The sequence below is a fragment of the Nannospalax galili genome, unplaced genomic scaffold (genome assembly GCF_000622305.1).
Source record: "Nannospalax galili isolate Female #2095 unplaced genomic scaffold, S.galili_v1.0 scaffold169, whole genome shotgun sequence".
Taxonomy (NCBI): domain Eukaryota; kingdom Metazoa; phylum Chordata; class Mammalia; order Rodentia; family Spalacidae; genus Nannospalax; species Nannospalax galili.
In genome coordinates, this window is record NW_008360327.1 from 2,350,521 (window position 1) to 2,367,692 (window position 17,172).

Here is a 17,172-nt window from a genome sequence, read left to right on the forward strand (position 1 = left end):
ATATATAGAGATTAGAAATGCATGTGCAAACATCTTAATGTCAATTTCATCAAAAATGAATTTTTCTGTAAAAAAAATAAAATGAGAAAGTGACACAACTACTTGCTGTAAAAAAAAAAAGGGAAGTCCAATTATTTGTGACATGAAGTGTGATTACAGTAACAGCAGTCTACCCAATGAAAAAGAAAATATTAAAACCCTGTATTAGACCCATACACAATTTTAAGGAGCTCACTTTGGTGTAGAAGACCAGGTGCCTTGACTAAGCATCAAGTTGGAAGGTGTACTGCATTTAGGGCCTAGGCCTCCATATTGTTCACATTACTAAACTTTCCATTTCCAGAGAATAAATAGAATCCTGGTAAGTGCTTCTGGAGGCATTAGTCTAAAATGTCCAGAGGTACTTGGAGGAAGTTAAATCATACAATTAGTGGGGGCAGGGATAAAAGACGTAATCATCATAGGTGTATGCATTTGCTAAAGAGATCACTCAACTATTCAATAGTGCTCAACTCCTAAGAGGCAGGAGCATTAAGAGAGTAGAGAGGTTCATAGCCCAAAGGTTCCCTATAAATAACTCTTTAATTGGAGTAGAAAGAGAAACAAATGGGGGAAAATGCTTCTCTGATTTAGGAGAAGGTCCTAAAGGGTTCTCTTTATCCAAAAGCTTTACAGGAATAAGTTTTGACAGCATGAACAAGATTTTTCAGGTGACAATCTTCCCCAAATCTCCAAAAATAAGGAGAAAATAATTTCTGAAAGGAAAGGTGAGATCCTTCAAGATTAGCAGAGGTTTCCTGTTTCTTCTGGAATTTTTTTTCAAATATTCAAATTAAAATGTCTTCTAAATATCTTTTGCAATAATTTGTTGTTGTTGTTGTTGTTGTTTGTTGTTGTTGTTGTCGTTGTTGTTTTGGTCTTTTTGAGACAGGGTCTCCCTGTAGCCCCAGCTGTCCTGGAACTCACTATATAGACCAGGCTGGCCTTGAACACACAGAGATCTGCCTGCCTCTGCCTCCCAAGTGCTGGGACTAAAGGCATGCGCCACCACACCCAGCCCATTGTTTGTTTTTTGAGACAGGGTCTCTCTATGTAGCCCCAGCTGGCCTGGAACTCTCTATGTAGATATTCCAGACTGGCCTTGATCTCACAGTGATCATGCCTCTGCCTCCAAATGCTAGAATCAAAGGCATGCACAATCATGACCAGCTAAACTAACTTTTAAAATGCTCAAATTTGGGGCTGGAGAGATGGTTCAGTTGGTAAAGTGTGTGCTCCATGAGCATGAGGACCTGAGTTCGAATCTCAGGCACAGCAGCACACATTTGTAACTCTAGCACAGGGAGATGTTGGGACATGTGGGTGTCAGAAGCTCACTGGCCAGCCAGGCAGCCAGCCAACAAGTGCCAGGTTCAGTGAGAGAAATGTCTCAAAAGATAAGGTGGAAAGTGATCAAGAAAGACAATATCAACATCTGGCCTCCACATAACCACACATACATATATGCACACACATATACATATGCTAAACTTCATTCCAAATCAAAGAGATGTAGGCTTTCATGTATTTTTCATCAAGCTAGTCTTTCATATATAGTAAAGAAGATGGAGAGCTGGGGTCATTACCTTATTCTGAAAACAGATAACACTAAATAAAATGCTCATGGAGAAGGCAGCATTCTTGTGAACTGGCTTTTCTAGGCATTCAACATAAAATTAAAAATCCATTTAGATTCCATCTCTGTTTAGGATATTCATAAAAATCTCTGAACTGATTCTTCTGCCAGCTGAGTCTTGTCCAGGGCTTGGAATATCTTTCTTCCAGCACCTCCAATGTCTTCTGCTCTTGGCTCTAGGTATCACTTTTATAGCAGGACATGATTCTATGCTATTCTGGAGAAGGGTTTTGTTGTTGTTACTCAACACACAAAAATTAAATCCTGCCTCCCCCAAAACAGTTTTAGATTGATAAGGATTATAGTTCATTGACTTTCAGCTCACTGAAATGGGGTTAACCCATTTGGGGTTAACCAAATGTAGGAGCAGCTATATACCAGCCCATCTTTGGATGTGGTCTAAGTTAGACTCAAGATAATGTCAATAAATACTTTCACAAATTCAGTCTTGAGCCAGGCATAGTGGCAGATGCCTATAACTCTAGCACTTAGGAGGCTGACGCAGGAGGATCATTAATTTGAGGTCAGCCTGGGCTGTATCTACATTAAGGACCTTGTCTCAAAAGGGAAGAAACAAAGACAACAAAAAGACACGACAACAAAATAATGTATTAAAAATTTATAGCCGGGCGTGGTGGCGCACACCTTTAATCCCAGCACTCGGGAGGCAGAGGCAGGCAGATCTCCGTGAGTTCAAAGCCAGCCTGGTCTACATAGTGAGTTCCAGGACAGCTGGGGCTACAGGGAGACCCTGTCTCAAAAAAGACAAAAAAAAAAAACAAAAAAAAAAAAACCTCATACATCTGCTGGGCATGGTGGCACATGCCTTTGATCCCAGCAGAGGCAGGTGGATCTCTGTGAGTTCAAGGTCAGCCTGGTCTACTAAGTGAGTTCCAAGTCAGCTGAGGCTACAGGGAGACCCCAAAAGACCAAAAAAAAAAAACATATATCTGAAATAACCTGAAATCAATATCAAAGGGCTAAGGATATAGCTCAGTTTTGGGGCCCTGGGTTCAATTCCCAGAAAATAAATAAATAGACAGAAAATCAAAGTAATAAATAATAGGTGAGTTTTTGGTAAATCAACCCTTTTAAAAATATTCCCTTATGACTTCTAAATAATCTATAGTCATTTGGAAATGAGTCTTCCAAGGGAACATAATCCAAGGTAATATTTTAGGAAAATTTCTTTTCAGAAGATAAATTTTACATTCACTTAGTATTGATTACTTATCAGTCATTCCACAGAAGGCAATAATCTATCAGGATTTCTGGGAAGGACCCACCTTATGGTGCAGTGTATATCATAAACAGCTCTTCTCTTAAGATGACTGAAGAAACTGCAAAATTTATCATGTAAAAGAGACTACAGACTAGAACTGAAATACTGTAGTGATAGAAACAAACTTTCAAGGAAAGAACACACTGTACAGGCTGTAAGCACAGAGGAAGAGAAGTTGCTCAGGACATCAGAAGAAATAATTAAGTCTGAAGTCTCTTGATTCCTCCACATGATTCTTAGCGTAGGGCCTGGCATACAGCAACAGCCTCTCACTAAACATTAACTGGATATACTTTACAAACTTAATAATGAATGGAGAGAAGAGTAGGCCTCTTTAGAGACTTTTATTCCTAAACTGAATGAATCAAAAAAGGATTGTTGGTAAAATTCCAGAAGAAAGGAGTCCAAATTCTGCTGATGGAGATATGATTAATACCTGCATATAACAATCTATTTCCTAGGCTTTGGTAATCAAGATCCAAGTAGAATCTAACCTATGCGTCACCTTAACACAAATGAGCTCTGACATCATTTTGTACTTCTGTATTCTGCTGGAAAATTTATTTTAAAAAATATTAAGAATTCCTATCCAAAGCCAAGTGTGGTGACACACACCTTTAATCCCAGCATTTGGGAAGCAGAGACAAGTGGATCTCTGTGAGTTCAAGGCCAGCCTGGTCTATATAGCAAGTTCCAAGCCAGCTGGAGCTACAGGGAGACCCTGTCTCCAAAAGACAGGAAAAAAAAAAAGAAAAGAAAAAAAGAATTCCTACCCGAACAAGTTTTTCTGAATCTCCTCTCCATTTGCTGACAATAGTGGATGCAGAAATGTTGAAGAAGGTTGTTTTGCATTCAGTGGCCACAGCTTTGGCCAGTAAAGTCTTCCCTGTGCCTAGAGACACACAAAGATGAACAAGCAGGTGCTTTGGCTACCTTCCTCCCTGACAGACAGAAGTCGGCCTCCCATGGGCATCATTTGCCCTGGTCCTTGGGTGGAGCAGAGGAGGCAACACATTCACAGCACACACACTTCTAAGATTAGAATTGAAAGATGTGCTTACCTGGGGGGCCATAAAGTAGTAGTCCTTTCCAGGGGGAAAGAATTCCTGTAAACAGCTGTGGATACTTTGAGAACAAAGAACAATGATGAGTATGAAGATAATCAGCCTGCAGTGCTGGAGCACCACAGCCTGACCCTACAACTCAGGACTCCCCTTGTTAAGGTTGGCTCCTCCCTATTTATCTTATTTATCCCAAGTTCATTTTCACACTTGATAAGAATGTCTGACTTAATTTTTGTGGCTTCTTAAAAGAGACAAAAATAAGGAAAAGAAGGCTGGGTATGGTGGTACACACCTTTAATCCCAGCACTCAGGAGGCAGAGGCAGGTGGATCTCTGTGGAGTTCAAGGCCCCCTGGTCTTCCAGGCCAGCTGTGGCTACAAGGAGAACCTGTCTCCAAACAAAAAAAGGTAAAGAAAAGGAGGTTTAAATGCGAAAACAAACCCTAGAACCAGCAGGTGAAGATTAGGGGCAGTGAAGTGCAGAGCTACAGTGAAGCCAGCTTTAGACATTGGAGCTGCATGGAGTCAGTGGTAGGAATGAGCAGATTATTAAAAAAAATAAATATGTAATCCTGGCCTTAGGAAATTACAGTAACTAGCCCAAATTATTTATAGCTGTTTCTATTAGGAGGCAGAGTGTTTCTCTTTCACTTGCATCTGGGCCTTCTGACCCTTCCCAGTGAGCACAAGCAAATATAAAAAGTGATTTGAAAATATAAGATGAGCAAAAATAGGAGGAGATATGGAAAACGCTTATGCATTAGGACTTGACCTTTCTTTCCTCTTTCTGGGAACCCTGTGAACAAGACTAGACTTGTCCACTAGAGGATAAGGACATATGGAAAGAACTTGGCTGGCTGCCACATTTATCCCAACTTTCCCCCAATCTTCCCAGCCACTCTGGCTGATGTTCCAGGCATGAGATAGAGCCAGGCAAATAACACCATGTGGAAAGAGAGAAGCTACCCTAGCTGGATCCAGCCCAAACTGCCCACCCACAGAATGACAGAAGAATTGCTATTTAAATAACTGTTTTAAGGCCCTAAGTTGTGGGGTGGTCTGTTATATAGCAAAACCTATGTGATACTCTGACCATCTCATCACCTTACTTGAAGGAGACTGTTTTTTATTTTAACAGAGACAGGGTCTCTATCTTTTTATTTTTATTTCTTTTTTTTTTCTTATTGGTTTACCTATTTTGTGATCTGTGCAGAAAAGTCAGAAAGAAGTAATGAGCACTGCATGCTGGCCCTGCTGGCCCTGGCCCTGGAAGGGGCTATCTAGCCTTCACAAGCAGCCAAAGCAAAGCCCTAGATGATAACTGGTAGTAAGGGCTGCAGAAGGATCTATAGAAACAAAGAGAACCCTGTCCTCTCAGAGGTATTTCTACTACACTTAGCATAATTTTAGGGCGATAAGCTAATGAACCAATGTTAGTAGCTAACAAATAACATATCTATGTCTTAGATCCTGAATTACCACTTTGAGCAGATGCTTCCTTTGAACTGATATGGAACGTGGTTTTTCTTAAGATCTTTATGTGTGTGTTTGCATGTTAGTATGTGTACATGTGTGCAGGCGCCCAAGGAGACCAGAAGAGGACATCAGATTGGATCCCCTGGAGCTGGAGTTATAGATGGTTGTGAGTCATCTGATATGGGATTTGGGAACCAAACTCTGGTCCTCTGCAAGAATGGCAAGCACTCTTAACCACTGAGCCATCTCTCTAGCCCCCTGGAACATTATTTTAAATGATATAGAATAAGCGAGGCTCAATATTCCACCATTAACAAAGCACGACCCAGTCAAAAGGCTAACTTGTAGACAGGAAATCATCCCACTTTCCCTTCTTGAGGAGTGTATGACATACAGCTTGTCCAGTTGACAATGATCAGAAATAGAGCTTCTCATACTTACCCTTATAGGGTATACAACAGCTTCTTTGACTAACTGCTTGGCTGCATCCAATCCAATAATGTCATCCCACTTTATGTTGGGATTATGGAGATAAATGTCCTGCAACACACATTTGATCATTTTGTTAAAACTAATGTTTTCCAGGGCCGGAGAGATGGCTCAGCAGTTAAGAACACTGGTTGTTCTTGCAGAAGACCCGGGTTCGAATCCCAGAACCCACATGGCAGCTAACAACTGTCTGTAACTCCAATCCCAGGGGATCCGACAGCCTCTTCTGACCTCCACAGGCATTGCATGACACGAGTGCACTTACCTACATGCAGGCGATACACGCATACACATAAAATAATAAGTAAAATTTTTAAAAAAACTAATGTTTTCCTTCATCACTGAAATGAACATAGCAGTAGCAGCAAAACACATGGCGTACAATAGAATATAAAGTGCTCATGATAAAAACTTTTCATATACAGATAAATATGGATATGTACATACATCGTAATTTAGAGTTAGTTCACCACAGAGATGACATGAAAATATTTAATGGCTTTCCCTGAAGAAGATATTGATAACATAATAGGGCACTTTAGTAGAGGAAAATCTCCTCACAATGAGCTGTGCCCGCCACCTGGCAATCACAAACTATAATGACTTAAAATCACAGTCAAAGGAGTTACAGAATACTTCCAATTGTACTCTTTTTTTTTTTTTTTAACTGCAAAACATGATGGTTCCTCACTAACACTGGGCTTCTCTCTTGCTCTTTGATCTGGCAAAGGCTTTCTTAATTTGTTGCAAAAAGAGATAATGCTCCTCTGAAACCAATTTCCTTTTTCCCTAGTGAGTATTCCCTGCTTCTGGCAGGAGCAATTTTGCTTCTGCAAAATTCAAGGAAGCCAACAACCAAGCAAAAGTGTAGTTTTCCCCTCTTACAGGAGAGCCCTGTAGCAACCATCTAAGGTAATCAATTAAGGTAGCTTTTACTGATAACTAATTTACAGTGTCCAAATTTCAATTTCACAAGACAGCCTCAGAACAGTCACTCGGGGGCCTCTCTCAATAGTAGCTACTTCAGGCAAGCAATGTCTAGAGTCTAAAGTGCTACAATATATAAAAAAGAGCCTCCTTTCCAAAGTCATTCTGAGAGACTACAAAACAAGTCTGGAAACTATTCAAATTTCTAAATAAGTAATATATGCATGTATTTCAAAAATATAGAAGTACATTTAAAAATGCTGTAAGATGTTGTGTTCCTATTTTGATCTCCCCTCCTCTAGGTTTTTCCATCCAAGAGGTCTACTTTAATGTGAAAATGTATTTATGGAAAAATGAAGTGGGCTATGTATAATGTATGGCACCCATTATTGGATGGGATGACAAATAAAGGACCCAGTCTTCCAGGTTTTGTACATCTTTTGAGGTAGAGTCTCACCCTGCATTCCCAGCCTAGAATTCACTATGTAGCCTAGGTCCTCCTGCTTCAGCCTTTCGGGTTGTTGGGACTGCAAAGATTTATACCACACCTGGTTCCAGGCTCTTAAAATTTGAGGAGAACACACAACTTTTATTAAGCCCTTTGATTAGAGAATCTTGGCATGCAATAAGAATTCATCTACCTTGGTATTTGAACCATCCATAGATAATAGTATTTTTGCCATCTTCTAGAGTTGACCTGAGTTCAATAGGGTGTGTCTGATTCCCAACCTAAAATTATTCTTTATAGACATACATCCAAAGTAATCAGTCACAACTCAACAGATCTGTCTCCTGAGGTAGTGATCTATCCATCACTAGAATAATCAGAGCAGGACCTGTCTCAAAGAGACCAAAAAAAAAAAAAAAAGAGTATGTATGAGTGTTTTGCCGGGGCATGGTGGCACACACCTTTAATCCCAACACTGGGGAGGCAGAGACAGGCAGATCTTTGAGAGATTGAGATCAGCCTTGTCTACAGAACAAGTTCTAGGCCAGCTGGGGCTATAGGGAGACCCTGTCTCCAAAAAGACAAAAAAAGAAGGAAAAAAAAAGCAGGAGGTAAATGACCACGTCCTATGGTAGTATGGAATCTCTTCAGGTCACTTCCACTCTACTTCTAACCTCAGTCATGTTATGCTTTTACAAAATAGGAAAGAGACCATAGATTTCAGTGGGTATAAAAAGTGTTTTCCTCTGCTCCCTTCTGCATCCTTCCCCAGCTTAATCTCTATCATCCTTCACTGGTATAAACCTCATAGCTGGCCTCTCTTCTCCACTGCTTTGCCACCGTCCACCTCACTACCATTTGGACAAACTACCTATAAGCACAAATGGTGACCTATCCCCTGAGAGAAGCTGCTCCAAGGTTCTCATCTCTCTAGACCAATTCCCAATCCTGGGTACTACTCAGGGACCCTTCCTCAAGAACCCTACCTCTCTATGCCCAACCCTACTTTCCACCTTTACCCAGAGTAATGCTCAGCTCCCTTTCTTCTTTTTGTCTACATCCCTTTCTTAACGCTCTCCAGTGCAACCAGAGACTCTGGAGGTAAGGCCTGGACCTGAAACACTCCCCTTTGTTTGCAGCCCCTTGCACATGCCTGGTATGTAATGGGTTGAGATGGACATCTACTGACTGAACGGAGAAGCAAAAGAATCCTTGGTTACTAGGACCTACCGTGTGTGTGTGTGTGTGTGTGTGTGTGTGTGTGTGTGTGTGTGTTCCATCATTTTAAGCATCTCCTTGAGTCTGCCTCAGTTTCAGTCTTCAATTAAATATGACATTCAGTGGATATTAGAAAAGCCTCCTATAATCAAGACTCTATTCAAATCTCAAGAAGATTGGCTAAAGCCTTACAGCTAGAAAGAGAAGGATCTAGAAAACAAAATTCAGGTCAACTGACTTCAAGGCTATGTCATTAGCCATTAAGTTTCCCTGTCTTTAGATTCCGGAGAGCAAGCTTGAACAATCTGTAGTCTGGTGGTAAAATCTTTCCTATAAATCTTGGCATTCATGGAAATTTCCAAGTATGAGCTCATCAGACTTCTGGATCTCTGTATTTCAAAGCTGTGACTTTTTAAACAAAATGCAGATATGCTCTTTTCTTTTCTAAGTGCCCTCTTTCCTTGACTCTGGGGCTTGCTATAAAACCTTTCACCTGTCCCTTCCTTACTGCATCTTTGTTTCTCTCTGTGTTCTTGGCCTCCATAGAAGGATGGTGGGCTTTTTCTATTGTAATTTTATGATTCTATAATTTATTTATCATGCATTATTATGCCTCTAAACAATATGAGTGCCTTTGCAAGTGGGGGCACTTTATAAATAAATGATCATATTTATTGTTATTAATAAAAGAAGCAGCCCGCAATGCTCCAGGAGCCCTGATCTGCCTTCGTAAATTTGTGAATTGAATAGCAGAGCTTACCCGGCTCACTACCGCTGCCAATTCTCGCATCTCACTGTTCATGCCAATAAATGCACTCAGAGGTTTCAGCAATCGTTCCTGGTGAGAAGAGCAGAAAGGCTTGTGTTCCATTATTGCTTCCGAATTTAGGAAGAAAAACGAGATCTCGGTGAAACAAATGGTAACAGGTTGCTATGACCTTTGGCTTGCTCTCAAGCTTTTGCTGCACTCAGAACCATCCTTCTTGAAGTTCCACTGGATTTGGGCACTTTGGAAGTGGAATAACACATCTTAGTCACTTACTGAGGGGTCTGGGTTACAGTCGAAGGTGTTCAAGGCAAGTTCATTGGTGGCTCCTTTGATAGCATCTGTGAGAAGCCCTCGAAAGTCAATGATTTGGCCCTAAAACAGAGCAATGGTTATTTATGCATATGCACCTGAGAGGAGAGGAGCCTTAGCAGCCACACTTAGATACCCTTGTATGTCAGGCAAACTTCAAGTTAAGTCTGAAGAGGAACCTGAACTACGACTGAAAAGGATGACGTCCTAAAGCTGGGACATTCTGAAAAAGAAAACTAAATAATTCCTTAGAATGAAGTTATCTGAATACAACTTCACAAACCCTTTTTATCCTGACACTCCCCATCTGCTTCCTTACATGACTACTTGCCCTGTCTGGCCACATCCTTTCAGAACATTACACATGCAGGAAGAATCTAAGGGCAGGAGTAAAGAGAGGTCCTGCTTGCTGACTATATTTACATGCTTTATTCAGTAGAGTGCCTGGGACAAAGCAGTTGTGCAAGGTTCTCAGTGACAATGACTTCTAATTCTTATTAACACCTCTGCTAGTGACAAGTGACATTCTAATGTTATTTCTATGAAAGGAAGGCCAGAAGAAAGTTAAGCAATTTGCCCAGGGCTACATAGCTAACAATAGTTTAAGGCCAAGATTCAAACAGAAATATCTGTCTGCTATTATGATTTGATTCTGGTCCTAAGTGGCATTAGTGGCACTGTCTTGAGAGGTTGGTGACCTAGCAGACATTGGTCTTTGATATACTTGCCTCTGATTCTGATATAGTTCTCTGCTTCCTGGTCTGGCCACCACATTAAAGAGTTCAGCTAGCTCCTGCTACCACTAACAGAAGTCACTCCACCTGCCATGATATACTGGAAGCCCCTGAAACCATGAGCCAAATTCTTCTCCCTTAAGTTGCTTCTGTCTGGCATTTGGTCATAACAAGAAGAGCAACTAGCAGTCTCAGAAACTCATACTCCCTCAAATACCATCCTGTTTCCTCTAGAGGCAGGAAGGAAAAAGCAGGGTATAGGCAAAACACATTTACAATACGATCCAGCACTTATTGAGTGTTCATTATGTGAACTATAGGCACTATAGTAAGGCTCTCCTTTCATTATCACATTTAAAGCAGGTACTATGACTATTTCCACTTCACAGATTAAAAATGTGAGGCTTGGAGAGATGATAAACAACTTGACCAAAGTTATATAATAGGGACGCATCTGTGGCAATGTAGACTTCACAGACTGACTCCTAAGCCTGAGCTCTGAAGAACACACATGTGAAATTTGAAGCAAACATGTGAATCAAAGCTAGGGTCCCTAACATGGTGGTGACAGACCCTCCTGGAGGGAAGGAAAAAACCTAGACACTGTCACTCAGCTAGTGAAAGGTTGGGGGGAAAAGCTATCTGCATTTTACCCTGAAGCCATTTCTGCTGGAAAGGGAATTTATGGCCAGACTGTTTCAAAGGTTAAGTGCTGGGTTAAATAGTCCCTTCCTCTGACTCAATCAGAAATACCCATTTTATCATGGTGAGGCATTTGTAAGAAAAACTAAAGCCACAAAATTGCTAGGCACAAAGGTGCCTCAAAACTTGACAAAAGCAGTAGGACTAATAAGGGACAGTTTTCTCACTACCTTCTTACCTGCAGGAGGTGATGAACTACATCACCTACAGTTAGTGAGTTCACTGAGGCCTGACAGGGAGCCTCTGCAGGCCAGTGAGGCAGCTCCCCTCAGTTTGCAGGGCAATCCCCCTAGCTCCCACCAGAGTTCATTCAGTTTGCCTACAGGGTAGGCCAGAACTAACTGCAGCTCACAGTTTAACAACTTGACTGAAGGAGAGGAGTTAGAAGGACAGAGCCTGCAGGGTACCTCAAGAGGTACATGCTGTTCCAAAGGGCATGTTAACCCTTCCATTTGATTACATCCACTCCATCTGGGTCTTTTCTCTGAGACTCTATTATTTACAAAGCCAGACATGAAGTTCATTATGAAAAAAGCCGAACTATCTTTTAAGTATGGGATCATCCCTAGACCAACTCCAGAATTACACTTAAATCCAGAGCCACAATGCCAAGGAGAGGAACACCAATCAAATATCCTTGGCAGGGCCAGAAAAGTGAGCATGGGACCACAGCTCATCAAACGATGCAGGACATCAATGTTTATCACGGTCATCACCGATTTTTTTTTTTTCTGATACTAGGGATCAAACATAGGGCTTTGCATATGGTAGGCACATCATCTACCACTGAACTACACCCCAGCTAATTACAGGATTTTTAAGCTGAAAACAACATAGATCCCTTTCTTCCAAACACTGTTTACAAATAAGGAGACTGAGCTCCTTAAAGGTGGATCATTTTAGATCATCCTTCCAGAAAGGAGAGTCAGATCAACACATACTCTCTGGGTTTCTGATCCTCACCTCATACTCACACTTCACCTTACAGCCAACCTTTAATACTTTTGTTTTAACTTTCCTGTTTGACAACAATCATATGCTTTATTTTCATTTTTCAAAAGAGAAAGCATCCCTTTTTCCATCTTAGGATCTTTAGTTCCACTTACTCTTCGTGGGTGGGCCTTTTCCTCTCCACTATCTTTGTGGATTTTTGTTATGTTTAAGCCAAAGTCAGCACCCTCCACATGAGCATTATTGACACCCTCCTGGAGAAAAGGGAAGAAGGTGAGAAGTCAGCCCTGAAAGCAGCTGAGGCATCAGCTCTGACTGCCCACAGGGCATGGGAAATCAAATGCTGGATACAAATTCCATACATGGAAGGCCCCACGTTATCTGGCCACTTTTGTGCAGACCTAAAACATTTATTAACCATCTCCCTGTGCCGTGAGGAAGGAGCTGACCAAGAAGACAGAAAAGACTCAAGATCCTGGGCTCTGAGCAACCTTGCCCATAGAGGAATTAGCTGTGCTCAGCCCATTCCTAATTTGTTGGCTTGTCTTTTCTCCCATGGCCAAGACTGGTAGGGTCTGGAGATGCAGCAGACTGAGCCAGCCTCCTGTGGCGCTCACCTGTTCTACCTCACCTCCCTTCTACCTTGGGCAGAGCCATAGACCCTTGTTGAGGGTAAAGGGTTCCTTCCAAACAATTGAGTTGCATGATTATTTCTTCCTATCCCATCAGGAGTCTTTAGTATTATGTGTATTAGTCAGGGTTCTCCAAAGAAACAGAACCGGTAGAATGAATATGTATAGAGATTTATCAGCTTAGCTCACAGGATAGAGTCCCAGTAGTCCAACAATGGCTGCACCACACTGGAGAGGCTGAGAATCCCTAGTCGCTCAGTCCACAAGGCTGGATGTCTCAGTAGTCCCAATCTGGCACTGAAGGTCTGACAAATTCCAAAATATCAGCTAGTCTTCAGTCTACAGAAGCAAGACGAACTCACCAGTAAGAGAGAAGGCAAGCAGCAAAAAGCCTGGCATTCTGCTCTGCCTTGGTCTTTTATACCGGCTACCATCAGAAGGTAGCGCCCACATTTAGGGTGTGTCTTCCGGCTTCAGATGATCCAATCAAGAAGATCTCTTTCATTTCAGTTAATCCCAGATCCAGTCAAGTTGACACCCAGGATTAGCCATCACATTATGTTTTTCTGTTCCTTTTCTCAGTTGCCACTGTTCTTTTCACTTTAAAAACCTGGAATGTTTTGTCCTAGATAAGAAGATTCTGGATATAGGTCTCCTGAGGCAGGAACCATTGATTTCACCTGTCTGCTGGGCCCTCTTTTCTAGCTGCCCCACCCTCTAGAAAGTCCACTATGGAGGTGTGGGGTGAGGACTAACCCTGTGTGCTCTGTAGAAGCCCAGCAGGAGATGCCAAACTCAGCTGAGCCTCAGTCTATCCCTGGGCCACAGTGAAGAGCTGGGAGATATGTTCAGAATGGGAAAACCTGCTTGCCTGCACTCATCTCAGCCAGGAGAATTTGCAATAGGCAGCCTAACTCCTTCCAGTACACTCATCCTGCCCTGAGACTAGAGAAAAAGCTGGAAATTTTATGAATGTGTCCACTTTTTAATCCAGCATACTCAAAACTCTACAATGTTCGGGGATCTCTACAATTGAATTAAATCATATAACAACTTTTAAAGATAGGACCTCAAAAAATTGATGGCCTAGAGAAATGGCTCAGGGTTAAGAACACTTGCTGTTCTTCCAGAGGACCCAGATTCAATTCCCAGCACCCACATGGCAGCTGACAACATCTGTAACTCTAGTTCTAGAGGATCCAACACCCTCTTCTGGCCTATATGCACATTTCACACACATGGTGCACTTACATGCATGCAGGCAAAGCATTAATACACATTAAAAAATGTTTTAATTAAAATAAATTAATAAATGAGATCTTTTTCTTAGAGCCATTTATCAGCCAAGTGTGATATTACCATGTCAAGTAGTCGTTCCAACCTGTTTAGGATGCTCCTTGAGAGATTTAGTGTCCCCAATCTTTCCTGTTGTGGTTTTGGATCGTGGCCTCTGCTGACAGATCTTGGGAAGATTTTGACAACTGTCATTTGTCACCCTAAGGAAGGGTACAAAAATCTTCAGGAAATTATTCTAACCACTTAATTTGAGGTAAGTAAATAGTGTAGCACATTGGTAGTTCTTGAAAGGTACAGAGATCTATCATGGTAAGGCCTTTCCATTTGTGTCATCTACCCATCTCATCCAATCTGACATTGCCTCCCTCCAGGCTACTCATTGGGCTCCTCGAAAACAAGCTAGAGGACTCACCTCTTCCCACATATCCAATTCACCCTCTTTGTTTCTCATTCACATCAGAGTTTCTGCTCTTTGGCAGGTAGCTTTAGTTTCCCAGAACACATTGCTTTACACCGTTGTTAACACCTTCCCACATTCTTTAAGAATCAAACCAGGAAAATGTGTGGGTGGAGGGAGGAAGCAGTCCACCCGTTTAAGTTATGAAATATCAGAAAAAAAATCTATGTTTGCCAGTGATTTTAGCCTGGTATATACTGACTATACCTTCTCTATGTAAAATATCTCTTAGCATATTGCAAATAAGTAAAGCTCAAAAGGGGTTTATAAAGAATAACAAAACTTAACCCATGGCTGTAGTCACAGGTAATTCATATTTGCAAAACAATTTCTCATCGATACTGTTCACTTCAAGAAAAACAAATTGATGGGGCTAGAAGCCAGAAAAGTAGCTGACTCTGGTAAAGATGGGGTATACATTAGCTGGGAAAAGATAAAGGGAATCTGCTGGTGGGATGCATTCAGCAGTAGTTATATAACATGTTCATTTGAATATATGTGCTAAACATCACAAGGGCAAAATTAATTTGTCCAGTACATCCTCATAATTAGACAAAAAAAAATGGTATTGGAATGTTCGCATTTTGCGATAGAAGGCAACATCAGAGAGAGGCAGGACCTGCTTAGGGGAAAACATGGGCTCCCATACCATAAGCTGTTCTGATTTCTCAGGTCTTTGCAAGCCATCTGCAAAAGGCTCATCAGAGCATGACTCCCATGTAATAAATTATCTTAGCATATGCTTCAATTCCATTTCATTGTGGGAAAGAAAAAGATGGTCACCTCTAATATAACTACATAACTGTCTGGCCAGCAAAACTACCCATGTCAACAATATCACCAGTGTCCACATATGACCCCAATGTTGAACTCATGAGAAATGGACACTGACCATTCTCAGGGCATCTTTTTTCCATCTCTAAACTAGAAATAAGAAAATATGTCCTTCAGGTCTTCTGTTGGCACAAAAATTAAATAACTATGAAATGAATACTATTTATAAATAAATGCAAACTCTATTAATAGGGTTGTTTTAAATGAATTTATGTCACACACACACACACACACTCACACAAACTTGTCTCAACATCCATTCATGTCTGTCAGAGAACCAAGACAGGGTATCACTGGACACATTATTTTCCGTGACCCGGGAGAACCTAAAGATGTTGGCCTAAGTCCTGGCAGCAGTGACAAGAGGGGACTCCAAGGTTATGTGACTACAGTCTTGTATTGCTGGTAGACAGTCATGGCATTGCACTGGAGAATCTTCTAGAAAGGGATCCCACAAACTGAGAGCTGAGTTGATGGAAATGAATTACTTTACCTTTTGGTCTTCCCTCCACTTTTTGGTGGTAAATTATTTCCTGAGGGAAAAGGGAAAGAATTTAGTCTTAAGAGAAAGAAAATGATTTTTCAGGCACAGTTTCCTGTCACGTTGTTCTTAACTGTTGTGCTGCAGCTTTTTGGACCATAGACAGCTATTCTGATCTAAAGAGAAGTGAAAGGAGCAGAGAACAGAAGGAAGTCCCGGCTTCCCAGGCATCTCCATCAACACAGAGAAAGACACCCAGGCCTCAGACAGTATCTACACTGCAGACTCCGCCAATGGGGACAATGCCCACACAGGCTGGCTTTACAGCTGCCATCCCACTCAGTTTTTGTGAATTTGACCCTCTTTGACGGAGGTACACAGGACTCCAGAGTGAGTACATGACTCTGGCAGAGAACATTTCTTGAGTCAAATTCTTCCAGTTGACCTTCAGAGTTAAGATATTGTTTCCAGTATCGCAGGAAATGTGGGCTCCAAGCTAGATGAGAACAAGCCATCTAGAAATCAGGTCCTGTTGGTAACAGTGCTTGTCTCCCTGTGGTTAGGAGCCCAGTGCCCAGATCTAACAACCAAGTAAGTAAGCTGAGTTCTGAACCCTTCATTGGAAGAAAGCCCAGAGAAAATAAAGAAAATAAAAATCTCAAACCCCTTCCAACTCTGAGATTCAGCCCTACCTATTTTTAATTGATGTTCCTCTCAGTTTCCTGGTCCCCACATGAAATGTTAAAGTCTGTGGCTTAACAAGTGCCTTGTAAACAGGACAACAATCTCCCTTGGTTTATAATTACTTCCCCTACTTACAGACTTCTAAGTCAATGTTACTACAAAACCTAGGACCCTGGCTTTAGATCTTCCCTCTAGCCAGCCTCCTTGACTGCTAACCTATACTGGGTCTTTGCATTATATTGATCACCATCTGGATTGATGGCTTTCAAAAGCATTTCATTATCTATACATGAGCTATTAGCTTCACCAATACTCATTTTCATGTTATTTTCAAGATAGATAATAGGTCTTCCTAACAAGAAAAAGTCTCTGTCATTTATCGTCTTCCAACAACCCTTTCCATCACTACAGAAGTTAATGCTGGTCTTCTAAAGAGCACCTGCAATACACTGGGGCTTTGCTTTCATTACCCTAAAACATACATTCCTCAAACAAATGCCAGCAAGATTGAAGGGATGTCAAAATCCAGGCAATCACTTTGAGTTGTCAGTTCTGGATCAGAGAGAGGCTGAAGGACCTTTCTGGTCTACTCTTACAGTGCAAGGGGGAAGGAAGCCATCTAACCATCTACCTGGGAACATCTTTTTAAAATTTTTTTATTTTGGCCAGGCATGGTGGCACATGCCTTTAATCCCAGCACTTGGGAGGCAGAGGCAGGCGGATCTTTGTGAGTTTGAGGCCAGCC

The 17,172-nt window shown here is 41.5% G+C and overlaps 1 protein-coding gene across 4 annotated transcripts in view; it reads right to left on the reverse strand.

The window, feature by feature from the left end:
• The window catches only part of Katnal2 (katanin catalytic subunit A1 like 2), a 101,624-nt gene that overhangs the window by 41,760 nt on the left and 42,692 nt on the right, over positions 1–17,172 (reverse strand). For all 4 annotated transcript variants that reach the window (XM_029560099.1, XM_008825901.3, XM_029560098.1 and 1 more), the window contains 8 exons: positions 15,756–15,795; positions 14,057–14,171; positions 12,199–12,297; positions 9,621–9,719; positions 9,339–9,416; positions 5,938–6,036; positions 4,019–4,082; positions 3,731–3,849 (listed from right to left, as the gene is read on the reverse strand). In XM_029560099.1, coding sequence (XP_029415959.1) covers positions 3,731–3,849; positions 4,019–4,082; positions 5,938–6,036; positions 9,339–9,416; positions 9,621–9,719; positions 12,199–12,297; positions 14,057–14,171; positions 15,756–15,795 — 713 coding nt within the window. The remainder of the gene's footprint in view (positions 1–3,730; positions 3,850–4,018; positions 4,083–5,937; positions 6,037–9,338; positions 9,417–9,620; positions 9,720–12,198; positions 12,298–14,056; positions 14,172–15,755; positions 15,796–17,172) is intronic.